Raw genomic sequence first — 14,145 nt, 5'->3', positions numbered from 1 at the left:
GTTTCTATGAGGGTGTACTCCACCATCCTCTTATTTTCACCTCTCTGCTCTCAAATTCCCCAACACTAGGGAATCCAAACTTTTAGGCACCAAGGCCCTCTACTTCTACTGATGCCTAACCCCTTGCCCCATCCCCCCTCCTCCAGTAATTATGAGGGTGTGCTCCCACCATGCTCTCATTCCCACCTCCCTGATATTGAAATTCCCCAGCACTAGGGAATCTGAACTTTCAGGTATCAAGGTTGTCCATTTGCACTGATGCCTGGCAAGGCCACTCTCAACTACCTATACAGGTGGAGCCATGAGTCCCTCCCTTTGTGTTCTCAGGCTGGAGATTTTAAAATGACTACTCCAACTTGTTTCTTATGGCCATTTGCTTGAAAAATTGTTTTCCAGCCTTTTACTCTAAGGTAGAGTCTGTCTTTTGTCACTGAGGTGGGTTTCCTGTATTGCAGCAAAATGCTGGGTCCTGTTTATGTATCCAGTCCATTAGCCTATGTGTTTTAATTGGGAGATTGAGTCCATTGATGTTAAGAGATGTTAATGAACAGTGATTGTTGCTTCTTCTTATTTTTGTTATTAGAGATGAAATTATCTTTGTGTTGTTATATTCTTTTGGATTTGTTGGAAGAGGATTACTTTCTTTCTAGGGTATAATTTCCCTCCTTGTATTGAAGCTTTCCTGCTATTATCCTTTGTAATGCTGGGTTTGTGGAAAGATATTGTGTAAATTCGGTTTTGTCATGGAATATCTTGGTTTCTCCATCCATGGTAATTGAGTTTTTTGCTGGGTGTAGTAGCCTGGGCTGGCATTTGTGTTCTCTTGGGGTCTGTATGACATCTGTCCAGCATCTTCTAGCTTTTATAGTCTCTGGTGAGAAGTCTGGTGTAATTCTGATAGGTCTGCCTTTATATGTTACTTGGCCTTTTTCCCTTACTGCATTTAATATTCGTTCTTTGTTTTGTGCACTTGTTGTTTTGATTATTATGTGACGGGAGGTATTTCTTTTCTGGTCTAGTCTATTTGGTGTTCTATAGGCTTCTTGTATGTTTATGGACATCTCGTTCTTTAGATAGAGAAGTTTTCTTGTATAATTTTGTTGAAGATATTTATTGGCCCTTTAAGCTGGGAATCTTCACTCTCATCTATACCTATTATCCTTAGGTTTGGTCTCCTCATTGTGTCCTGGATTGTCTGGATGTTTTGTGTTAAGAACTTTTGGCATTTTGCGTTTTCTTTGACAGTTGTGTCAATATTTCTTGGTATCTTCTGCACCTGAGATTCTCTCTTCTATCTCTTGTATTCTGTTGGTGATGCTTGTGTCTATGACTCCTGATTTCTTTCCTAGGTTTTCTATATCCAGGGTAGTCTCCCTTTTTGATTTCTTTATTGTTTTTACTTCCATTTTTATGTCCTGGATGGTTTTGTTCAATTCCTTCACCTGTTTGGTTGTGTTCTCTTGTAATTCTTTAAGGGAGTTTTGTGCTTCCACTTTAAAGGCTTCTACCTGTCTACCTCTTCTTTGAGAGTGTTATTTATGTCCTTCTTAATTCCTCTGTCTTCATTAGAAGTGATTTTAAATCTGAATCTTGCTTTCCTAGTGATATGAGGAATTCAGGACTTTCTATTGTGGGAGAACTAGGTTCTAATTATGCCAAGTACCCTAGGTTACTGATGCTTATGTTCTTGTGCTTGCCTTTTGCCATCTGGATCTCCTTAGTGCTACCATCTGGATTTCCTTAGTGCTACCTGCCCTGTCTCTAACTGGAGCCTGTCTTTCCTATTATCTTGGTTTTATCAGAATTGTGTGGTGTGGGTGTTACTACTGGGGTAAGAGCTGGGGCCCAACATCTGCTCAGTGCTCTGGGCCAGGAGTAATTTCCTGGGTCCTAGTGTTTCCAGTTACTCCCTGTTTGGGGCAGGCCTTGCTGTCTGCTTACCTCAGATACTGCCAGGGTTAGAATAGTTGGGAGGCCCACTTCCTCTGGGTTCTTAGAGATTAGGGGCAGAGCTGCTGCCTGGGATCTGCTGAGTGCTCAGGCCCTGACTAGAAGGAACCAGTGCCCTCGGCCAGGAGTGACTTTCTGGGTCCTTGTGGGTCCCAGTTACTCCCTGTTTGGAGCAGGAGTTGCTTTCTCCTTACCTAAGATAATGCCAGGGTTAGAGCACCTGGGGGCCCTGCTTCCTCTGGGTTCTTAGAGATTGGGCGCAGAGCTGCCACCTGGGATCTGCTCAGTGCTCAGGCCCAGACCAGAAGGAACCTATAATCATTTCTAAATTCTTAATTTATAATAATTTCTAAATGCAGATTATGAAATACTTTACCAGTCCAGTTTGATAGGATGTTAGTTCAGAATTAAAAATAGTTCTTTCCTTTGGTATGCACTTGTTCTTGTGTTTACATTTTAATTTTACTGGGCGAGATCTTATGTTAAATGAAAATTATTTTTGAAGGAAACATGTGAAAATATGTGGAGGGTTTTGCCTTGTTCAATTTTCTCTATTTCTTCCTCCCAAGGCATTCAAGGTACTCTTGAGCTATGATACAGCATTTAACAGTTACTACTAGAACTAAAACCATTGCTCTTAATAGTACTGTAATTAATATGGAAATTGTAGTGTATACTTAACAGTTCCTGTGTTTCTGTACTTTGTTTAAATAAAGCACAGTAAGTTTGCAAAATACAATAGAAATGTAACAAATGCAATTATGGTCACTTCCATTACATTTGTTTCATCAGCTTGGTCACCTTTGAGTATATGAAAGTGGCAGCTATGTGAGCTTTTAATTTAAATGTCTAATTTGTTCTTCTTTTAAGATGGTTCCATGGGAAGATTTCCAAACAAGAAGCTTATAACTTATTAATGACAGGTACTTTTATATTTCTTAATGTCTTTATAAAGTATAAAATTGAAGCAACTATTTCTCATGTACTATAATTTATTTAGCATTTGATTGTATATACAATCAAATATATATAATATATATTAATATATAATATACATTATATAATGTGTATATATGTATATATATATATATATATATATATATATATATATAGTTATTTCTTTCCAATGTTGGGCAATGGGAGTTGGTATTTTTCTGTTTTTGTTTTTAGTTGAAATATACATGTACTATAAGCTCTTGTGGAGTATATTTTTCTCTTTTTCTATCCTCAGTCCATGTTTCCTTCCCCATATTTTACATCTAACAATCTTGTGATACACTTTTTTATGTTTAGTAGGTTTGTCCTACATATAATACACTTAGAAGACCACATAACATACTTTTTAATGTTTAGACAGGGTTTCTCTGTTTAACAGCCCAGGCTGTCCTGCAGTGTGCTTTATAGAGCAGGCTGGTTTTAAACTCACATATTTACTTGCCTCTGCTTCCAAGTGTTGGATTAAAGGCATGTGTCAGTATACATTCTTGTATGCATGGTGGAATTACATAATTGAAGCTTATTTGTAGTTTAATTTTCAATTACTATGATTGTTACAAGGAAATGTCAATTAAATTTACTTATATTATGGGTTTATAATTTAAAGCAGGGGTTCTCCACCTGTGTTTTGTGACCCCTTTGGCAAACCTTTATCTCCAAAAATATTTACAATTCAAATCAATAGCAAAATTATAGTTATGATGCAGCAAAAATAATTTTCTGGCTGCAGGTCACTACAACATGGGAACAGTATTAAAGGGTTGCAGCATTAGGAAGGTTGAGAACCACTGATTAAAGTTATGTTATTTCTCTCTTTATTATTAGCTGTTCACCATTAGGTTAATTTATTAGTAAACTATGTCTGACAAAGATTTGGGACAAAAATCAATCAATGTATTTTTGATGTTGTGGTTCTTGAAACATTGGTAGTTTCTGTATTTTCTAGGGTACCTGGACGTAGGAAACTGCAGTAAATAAACTACTAATTGTTAAATGTGTAATCTCTGTTGTTTAAAGATATAAGGCATTACATTTTAAATCAATGATTTGCTCTCACAGGATTTGAGGTAGTTAATGGATTTAATAACCAACATTAACTAGATTCAGAATATAATTTAAAACATGACATTGTTATATGGTAGAAATATAAATCAAATTTAAACCAGGGTAGTATGCCATCAGCTTTTCAAGGTGGAACCAGAAATTTTATTTCAGTCATTTGTTAGGTTAGGCTTATATTTAGATATTGAATCACCAAGTATTTGAAGTACCCAGTATTTTTTTAGGTGTGTAAACATTAAAATAGCCTAAACATAATTTCTCACATTAGAGTTTTTTTTTGTTCATTCATAAACTCTTTTTGAAAGAGTGAAAATGTCACCCCCAGAATTACTCATATATTCATTTACAAATTTATAGAAGAAATATAGGGTGTCAATAGATCACGAAGAGATTTTTTTTTAAATCCTATATTAAATCACATAGTTTGCAGTTTTTAATTTACTTAGTTGAACCATGAAAACCCAATATAAAGAGATTTATTTTTTACTTCTTTGTATTGAATACCAAGTTAGTTGATAACAAGAGCCTAAGCTAGATGATTGGAACTATTACTGATTTAAATAAAAATTACATGTGATAATCGTATTAGTTATGCTTTCTTAAAAGAGTCAGTTCATGATCTTTCTCTTACCAGTATTTAATCACAAAGGAATGATTATAGTTTTAGGAGTCCTTGTCAATTGTAACTAGTCCTTTCTGTAAACCTTCTCTGAATCATACCTAGTTAGTCAAGTATCAGGTGACTGTATTGACTTATGATAATATACTCAGGTACATAAGATATTTGCCTTTGTAAGTTCTTTACAGTATTGCTTTATAGACCAGAGAAATTAGGCAAAATTAGTTTACCTTTGCAAGATCTTTAGGAGATTAACACATGAAGCAACAGATTTGATTCCCATTACTGTTTGGAGAGTTCTTTCTGAAGGGCATGCTCTAGAGTTACTGTACAGAATGTCTTTTCCATATGCTTATGAGACAAAACTAATTGTATTATACCAGAAACAACATGGGTGGTTGGAAACATAAAATGAAAATAGTAAAAGTTTATGATAAAATTTTATGTGATTGTACTTCCTAATTACTTAACATACTTTCTCTTTGATTTGATAATTAGAGTATAAAACTAACAGCTTATTTTTACAGTTGGCCAGGTCTGCAGCTTTCTTGTGAGGCCCTCAGATAATACTCCTGGAGATTATTCCCTGTATTTTCGGACCAATGAAAATATTCAGCGATTTAAAATTTGTCCAACCCCTAACAACCAGTTTATGATGGGAGGCCGCTATTATAACAGGTAAATCATGAGACTTTTGTGGTAAAAATAGATGGAATCAAAATATTCAGATTTCCTCAATTTCTAATATAATTGAAATAAGTCTTTTATGATAATGCTTTAAACAGTGTCAAAATGTGATTGTTAATAACTTTTCAACTCCCAAATGTTTTGTTTAATAAAATGCTTATGTATGAGCTATTTGTATGTAATTCCCTAGGAGTCATCTGATCTTTTATAAATGTCATTATGTTACTGAATTAGTCTCTGAAGTTGATACATTTTGTGTGTCTGATTTGTTTCTGCTTCTCAACTCCTTTCAAAATGCAAAATGAGTTTCACTGCTTGCTTAGAAAAATGATTGTATTAATACAGTTGACATGTAATAAAGGGTGGCAGTATTGTTCTGGAAAGGAGAAAGCTGGGTGAAGCATTTGTCCACCTTGATGGTGTTGTTATTTCTTCTTTTGGAAGTTGGTATGGTCTGTTTTAAGAATATATTTACCTGCTTAAGTTCTTAATACTGTCATAATATTCCCCACCTCAATTAGAATTCCCCAAGTTCCAGTTTGAGTTTTAAATTCATAAAGGTTCAGCAGCTGATTATCTGGGAAACAAAAATTCAATAAGATCTTTTGCTCATCAGAAGTTCAGCGGACAGTTAAAAAACATTAGATGAAAGGTGTAATTATAGACATTTGCATATCTCATTGTATTAAGCTATGTGAGTACCTTTAATGTTATAATCTAGGCTTACACATCTTCACCTAGATTCCAGCTTGCTAGGCATACTTTAGTATTCTGTTTTTCCCTTAGACCTTTTGCTGTTTCATGAAGCAACTTGAGCTACAGCTTTGACACAACTTGGGAAAAGGAGAGGCATTTAGCACCAAATTGAATTCAGCAGACATTTACTGACTGAATATTTACTGAAATTTACTATGCTGTGTACAAATTAAAGAAGAAGGAACAAACCATTTCTACATTATTATTACTCTGAAATCTTAGAAAGATATTCAAGTTATGATGAAGTGAAGGAAAATACAGACAGGTATGGGAGCCACCAAGCAGAGTATAGTTTAGGTAATGATAAAAGGGAAGTAGTGAGCTTTTAGTAACACACTGAAGAACAGTGTCTGTTTAGGAAGATGCATGCATAGTTTTATGTAATGTGTACTAAAGTACATGGCATGGTGGCTTAAGAAATTTCTTGTTTTATAAGGTCCCCCCTACCCCCATAGCTACAGTAACTGAAGAAAATATCTTTTTTTTTTCTGTAGCAACTATTAATTGCCTTATAGATCCTCAGGGAGAGAGAGTTCCTTGGGAGCCCTTTGCTTTTCCATGGCAGGGTGTTTACAGATTCAGTCTTCACAGTGGTGTGCAGGTAATACTTAATGAGGATTCATGGATTAATGAGGATTCATGGATACAAAGCCATGCATGCCATAACTGAAAGACAGCAGCCTACAACACTGCATCCTTTCATTCAGCTTTTACATTCATTCTGCCCCTTTCACAGTGTTTCCTGAATTTTGGAGGGGAAGATAAGATACCAAGTTTTAGCTACAGATTCAACAGACATTTGTGTTGTGAGTCTCAGCAGTAACTGTGGTGCATTGTGAAAAGAAGCTTTGTTGACCAAAGCTGATAGCGGCACTAATCTCTGGGAATGAACAGAATTATTTAGAAGCAAGTCTGTTTTGTTTCTGAGACAGGGTCTCATTATGTAGCCCAGACTGTCCTGGTAATGTACAGACTTGGTTCGCCTTGTTTGAACTTACAGTAATTCACCTGCCTCTGCATTCCAAGTGTTGATTTAAAGGAGTGTGCTACTATGCTTGGGGAGAAGGAAATCTGGATGTATATCATGTGCAGTTCACAAAACAGCAGCTGTAGCTTCTTCCCTGGTAGAGCCTATCACTGCTTCAGCCATAGACTCGGTCAAGTTTACTATACCACCTGTGAGTTTCCTCCTGTGAACAGGACTCAGGTCCTTCAGAAAATGGTTGGCTACCCCTATGATAGTCATATGCCAGTGGACACATCATGCCTGGTAGGTTGGGAGTATAGCACAGTGGTCCACAACTAAAACTTGGTGACAGTTCTCCCCAGCTACTTGCATAACAATTTCTAGAACTGGGAGAGCCACACTGGAGAGAAGCTTTTAGCATTGTTCCCACTTTATTTCTCAATGTTCCAGGTGTGGTGGTTTCAGAATACCATGTATTTCTCATGATCAATAATAATAAATGTGATTGCTTATATTGTTTTGGAGGCTCTAAAAGAAGTAGCCCACCCCTGGCACTGTAATTTTCTTGGAATAATCTGTGCCTTTGGAAAGCAGCTTTATCCACCCACACAGGGTGCTTCCATTCAAGCTTTTTACATTTTAATTTTAAAATTTCTTAATGAGAATCATTTATACATTTAAAATGTACCAATTATACAAATTATTGGGTTTCACTGTTACATTCCCATGCTTGCATTTACCATGATAATGTCTACCTTCTCATACATACAAAGGCTTTGGCCTTTGTTAATTTTTATAAATAAACGGTATTTTATTTCACAGTCATCGTTGTGGTGGTATCTCCTTTCAATTTTTCCTGATTTTCATTTTTCTTTAAATAGTTTTAGGTTTACCCTATTTTCAAATTTTATTTCCCATATTCTCTTAAAATATATCTTGTCTGTATTATATTTTACTTTTGACTATTATATTTAATTTAATTTTGTAATATAGGAGAGATACTTGGAACTGTATACACATACAGTATTGCAGTTATTCTGTCACTGTAGAACCATGCAAAGAATAAATCAAGGGGCAGATTAACAAAATCTTTATGGAGATCTGTTTCTTGGGTAACTTAAAAATACATTTATTATATACCTTAAAATCTCAAATTCCAGAAATTAAATATTAGAAGTTAATGGGATCTATTAATTATAGAACATAACTATTATTTATTACAAAAAATATCTAGTGGCATCCTAAACTTTGTTACATTATGTCATTTTACTTTCAGTTTCATCAGTAATATTTTCCAAATATTATGGAAAAACTGATGGTATTTATTAATCAAAGTCATCTAATCCTTTCCTGCCATAGGGACAACTGTACAGAGGGTATTAACTATTATTTTTTATTCTTTGACTTCTATTTTCACTTATCTATTCATATACTATTTTATGACATAATGGAATTTTATGATATATAAATATATATTAAAATATGAAATATATAAGTAAAATGATTTAATGTTAAAAAATTCCTAATCTGTCATTTGCTAAATAAACACCATTTCTGTTCTTTCATGTCTGAAGGATTGGTTTTTAAAAAACCAACACTCTCCATCCCCGTCCCAAAAAATGTTTGTACTCATTTTCTCATTGAAGGTCACTTTCTCAATATGGAGTTTCATTCACGGCTGCATTTTTGATATATATGTGAACAAAAATGTTTTGACTTACTTATTCTAACTTGTAAAACCTGTATTTATAACATTCATGTTTTTCTAAAATAATGTGACTATTATGTTGTTAACTCATTCAATGAATATATTCAGATTATATGCATTCAAAAATTACTTACGAATAGATAATCCTTGGCAACAAGGTTTATGTGTATTCTAAGAGATTTACATAGGTAATTATTGTATTTTAACAGTATCGGGGACATCATAGACCACTACCGGAAAGAACAGATTGTGGAAGGCTATTACCTTAAGGAACCTGTACCAATGCAGGTCAGCATCATCATCATCATTATTTCTCTTGCTATAATTAGCATATTGTTTTCAAAATAACTTTTGTGATGTCTTGTAAAACTAGATAAAATTTAAAACTACTGACTGCTTAGATTCCTTTAGAAATGGAATTATAGGAGAATTTCTTTTCAATTTTTTTACTTTACATAATTAGTCAGTAGATAATTAGTACGTCTTTGGAATAACCAAAGAAACTTTAAGTTGGTACTCTTTGAATGTTTCAAAAGTGATTATTATAAAAAATGTATTTCTATACAGGCAATTAAATGTTAGTGATAGTATACTGTTAGTCCTAGAATGAATGTGAAGAGTCATAACATATAGACCTGCTGTTTTCATTGGCAGTCCATTCAAAAATACAAATATTCTTTTTCTAATCAACAACCTCCTCTCTGTGTATCCTGAATACCAAGACATTAGCTAAAATAGAAACAAGCCAGTCCTAGAGTTAGGACTTCATGGAAAAGGCACTAGTAGAAAAGCAGCTGATGGGGTGGCTCAGTGGGTAAGGCACTGTGATTCGAGACTGACTACCTGAGTTTAGTCCCAGGCACTCACTTAATGGAAGGAAAGAACTGACTCTAAGTTACCCTCTGACCTCCACATGTGTACTGTGTCATGTGAGTAGCCTTTTGCTCTTAAACAGAAAAATAAAAACATTTAAAAAATTCAAAATTATAAAAACACTTCATTTTAGGTATTTTCCTATGCATATAGTAATTAATTATTTCAACAATTTGGTCAAGTTAATGCTATAATCATGCTTATTTTACAAATAACAAAACTTAAACTAGAAAGGCTAATTATATTTTTCAAGTCACTGAGTCATCCTCAGTTCTTTTCCCCCTACTTAATGTGTTGGGAACATTCACTATCTGTAGGGAACATCCTTCTTGCTGACTTCAAAATATGTTCGGAACCTAAACACCACAAATAATGCTGATTTATTTCTTTCTGTGTACCTTTGTTCTATATATATGTATATATATATATTTCTTTGTGTGTGCCTTTGTCCTTTATAGCTCATAAGAGTTAGACATTTAAAATGTGAGTTGGATCCAAGATGTTCAATAGTTCAGAATAAAAGATAAAATACCTTTGGTGACAGACAGGAAAGTATACTGGAATTTCAATGTTACCTACATACCTGTTTCTACTGTCTTCATCTCATCTGTTTCCTGAAGTCATATTTTACCTCTGTTTGAGATTTGTTTTGTTTGCTGAGACAGGGTTTCTCCATATATCCTTGGCTGTTCTGGACACTTGCTCTGTAGTGTTCTACAGGCTGGCTTTGAGCTCACAGAGATCCTCCTGCTTCTGTAGGAGTGTTGGCATTAATTGCCAACACAGCCTAGTCCTGTTGAAGATTTTAGGCTCTTTTCCTCCTTTGGATCTTTGAGCTAGGTTTTCCCTCAGACATCTACTTATGCAGAGATTTACTAAAAAAAAAAAAAAAAAAAAAAATTTTAATGTGAGACTTATTTAGAAACAGGTGCTTCTTCACAAAGCATCCTACATCTTTTACTGTATAATTCACTTCATATATGTACTGACTTTCTCTAATTAGAACATATATTAGTGATCTGTGATGAGTGTAGATTGTTGAAGTGAAGTGTTAAATGTTGTTTTCCTAGTCATCGAGTAACAGAATTGAAGTTTGGCTTCAATTCTGTAGCCTGTGTATTCTCAGTTTATCCACTAGTTTCAAGGACTGTGTAAGTTGAGATTTCCTTGTTCCGAACTATGTAGAAAGTGGGTCAGAGTCAGGAACACATGGCTTGCTATCATTTAGTGATTTATTACTACCTACACATGAAGCTGCATTCTTACTAGCATCCTTTATTAATTTGTAGGGTACTATATCTTAATTTCATATTTAATAAAGTTGGAGGAATGGTTCAGTTAGTAAAGTACTTACAATATAAACATAAGAACAAACTGATTTCCCAGAGTCCACTTTAAAAAAAGCTGTATGCAGTAGTGTACAACTATAATCCCAACACCAAGAAAGAGAGAGAGAGAGAGAGAGAGAGAGAGAGCGCGAGCGAGCGAGCGAGCGAGCGCGTGCACGCTCTTTAGAGCTCTCTGGCTAAACAGTCTTGCTGAATTGACAAGGTATCTCTGCTGAGGGGGATACAATGTCTCACAGAGTAAGGTGGAGAGTGACTGGGAATGCTGCTCAGTACTTTGTCCTTGGGCCTCCACATCCAGACACACCTACATACATAGAAACACACAACATGTAGAAATTACCTTGAAGTCATGAATGTGGTGTCTTAAACGACAGGTGTGCCACATGCTACAGCTAATATAAAGGCCATCACCACTGAAATAAAAAGGGATGAGTACAAGTTTCTATTAAACCAGGAAATAAGTCATTACTAATTATCATCTGTAGTTCAGTAAAACTTTTTGTACAAAAACAGAGGACTGGGTTTTGGGGGTGGGGTTCTGGGTGATATATATTTTCGTAAATAATTTTAACGGTTTTTTACAATTCAGGATCAAAGACAAGTACTCAATGACACTGTGGATGGGAAGGAAATCTATAATACAATTCGTCGTAAAACAAAGGATGCTTTTTATAAAAATATTGTTAAAAAAGGTTATCTTCTGAAGAAGGGTAAGTAAACTTTTAAGACTAAGGATTTAATGAAGGATTTTAATAAATATATATAAAACTTACCGTGAGATGTCGGTTCTGACATCGGTTATTCGTAACTAATGTTTGTTCAGAGCTTGCATACAGAATGTTTAGCATTAGGTTGCGTTTATTATATCCACATCTCTAACCAGGGTTTTAGAACAAGCTTCAGGTTTTTGAAGTGTGCCATTAAATCTTGATGTAGTTTCAGGATTTCACCTATGATTTCTTAGAGAAATTCCTTATGGCACTTGAATTTCAGAGAACTAAAATTTTATTTTATAAATCTACCTCAGTTTTATATTAAGTTATTGAGGTGGATGTTGGTGGTAAACAATGACCCTAAAACAAGAATTTTAAACATTATTATAATGAAATTTCTGAAGACAAATATTCTAATGAACTCTACCATTTATTAACTCATTAAACAATCAGTAATAACAAGTGTTTTTTTCTACGTTAGAGGCATTTTGTAATTATATATGGATTGATCTATTCTTTAAATGTACAATGAAAATTGAAATGTGTTTAATTTTGTATTCTGAAAAAATAATTTCATAGTTTCTAAGGAAAGATACTATTTTTTAACAGGCAAAGGAAAACGTTGGAAAAATTTGTATTTTATCTTAGAGGGCAGTGATGCCCAACTTATTTATTTTGAAAGTGAAAAACGAGCTACAAAACCAAAAGGGCTAATAGATCTCAGTGTGTGTTCTGTCTACGTTGTCCATGACAGTCTCTTCGGCAGGTAAGACATTAACAACAGTAGTAGATGTTTTCAGAGCATAAAATTACCTAAACTTACTTAAGGGTAATTTTTTTTCTCAGCTTTTGACTAAGCTATATGCATAATTTGACTCTTAGGTAGACATCGTTGGAATGGCTTCTCAGTTAGTAGGACTAGCTACTAAGTATTTCATAAATTCACTTGACTTTGCTATTCTTGTTTTAAAACAAAACAGGATGTTGATGAGGGTAAGAAATGCACCCCAAAGCATTCACAATATGAAAGACTAGGTTGGGACAAGGTGGTAGAAAAAGGCCTTTCAAGTCGTCTCTCCATATTAAAGAACTATTCATGTACAAAAGTGTCTTTACTAGAACTAAGAAAATCAATTAGAGGAGGACATAATATTGGGTTTTTAGAAACACAGGAAGGATTCACTAAAGGAGACAGGATGGACATGATATATCACTTCCCAGTTACAAGGAGTACAGCATAGGGATAAGTGTCTCCTGTGTCAAGAAAGGGTTGAGTGTAGGCCTTAGACTTTACCCAGTTGAAACTGCCTAAATTAAACCAAACCTTTCCTGAAAATAAACAGTATGGGACTGGATTTCTCTATAGACCTGAATTCACATTAAACAATTATACTTATAAAACAAAAACAAAATGAAGACTACAATAAAGTCCAAGGTGCTTCAGCCTCATGCGTTTTTTGTTTTGTATGAAGAAAAGGATCAGACTATGACTGTTTGATACAAGAGTTCAAACATACGTTCTGTAGGAAAAACCCTCTTTGTGGGAATAACTCGTAAGTCACATTTATTGAATAAGGAGTGAATGTAACAGACATGTTCTGACAGTTGGAAAGAAGTAAATATACATCAGTCTGTCATCATTTATTGATTCTAGTATACAGTTCCTTGCAGAAATTGTTTATATGATACTTTAAATGTACCTCGATGTGAATATTTAATGATACCAGGTCTGAAACTTGATATAAAAAGTTATGTCTAAACGAAGCTCAAATCTTAATCTCTGTTCCTGAAATAGGACAGTTTAGTATCTTCTTTTACTTTATGTACTATTTTTGGAGAGTGACCAGGAAAACAGATTAGCAATTTTCTGTTTCTTGTATTTCCTACCTGTTTTTCATGAAACTCATACAGATGCCCCATTTACAGCTGAATAAGCAGTCAGTTGCTTCTTTCCAGCTTGAACAATAATGTGTCTTCATTAACTATAGCACACTACTGCATTAAGAATCATTTCTGAGTTCTTTAACCATATAGATGATAGCTGTACTGCCGTCTATCATTTTTACTGACACTTGAATTTTCTCATAGATATATTAGTTATTCACTTATTAATGCTAATTAATCTTTTTCTGGATGCCTTGAAGGTTTTTTCTTTAATAAAACCAGAATATGCCTACTGCTGTATATTTTTTAAATTCTAATGATTTTAATTTCTTAAATGAGAGATCTGTTGTCTTTTTTCAGCTTTAGAAAAATCTTAGTTGGCATGTTTTTGCAGTGCTTCTGCAAAATTTCTTCTAGGATCTGCAATAAACATGCTTCATGTCCCATGTAGCTAAATATATCGGTTTGTTTGTGTTTTACATCTACTCTTGTGACCTCTTCAAGCTTAGGTACTTCTTTTGATGGCTTACTTCACTAATTTATTCATCTTCATTTAAGTTGTCTGATTAATTTTAATGATC

At 34.3% G+C, this 14,145-nt stretch overlaps 1 protein-coding gene and 1 long non-coding RNA gene across 3 annotated transcripts in view; one reads left to right on the top strand and one right to left on the bottom strand.

Annotated features, from left to right (window-relative positions):
• Positions 1-14,145, top strand: part of Rasa1 (RAS p21 protein activator 1) — an 82,206-nt gene that overhangs the window by 48,568 nt on the left and 19,493 nt on the right. For both annotated transcript variants that reach the window (XM_076927104.1, XM_076927103.1), the window contains exons 7-11: positions 2,821-2,873; positions 5,155-5,305; positions 8,955-9,033; positions 11,557-11,677; positions 12,290-12,446. In XM_076927104.1, coding sequence (XP_076783219.1) covers positions 2,821-2,873; positions 5,155-5,305; positions 8,955-9,033; positions 11,557-11,677; positions 12,290-12,446 — 561 coding nt within the window. The remainder of the gene's footprint in view (positions 1-2,820; positions 2,874-5,154; positions 5,306-8,954; positions 9,034-11,556; positions 11,678-12,289; positions 12,447-14,145) is intronic.
• LOC143440367 (uncharacterized) overlaps positions 1-14,145 on the bottom strand; it is a 36,899-nt gene that overhangs the window by 12,229 nt on the left and 10,525 nt on the right. Inside the window, exons 2-3 of the long non-coding RNA XR_013108102.1 lie at positions 11,308-11,380; positions 10,202-10,493 (exon numbers count right to left, since the gene is read on the bottom strand). This is a non-coding gene — a long non-coding RNA (uncharacterized LOC143440367). The remainder of the gene's footprint in view (positions 1-10,201; positions 10,494-11,307; positions 11,381-14,145) is intronic.

The sequence above is a fragment of the Arvicanthis niloticus genome, chromosome 29 (assembly GCF_011762505.2).
Source record: "Arvicanthis niloticus isolate mArvNil1 chromosome 29, mArvNil1.pat.X, whole genome shotgun sequence".
Classification (NCBI taxonomy): domain Eukaryota; kingdom Metazoa; phylum Chordata; class Mammalia; order Rodentia; family Muridae; genus Arvicanthis; species Arvicanthis niloticus.
This window is presented reverse-complemented; position numbering and strand designations above follow the sequence as displayed.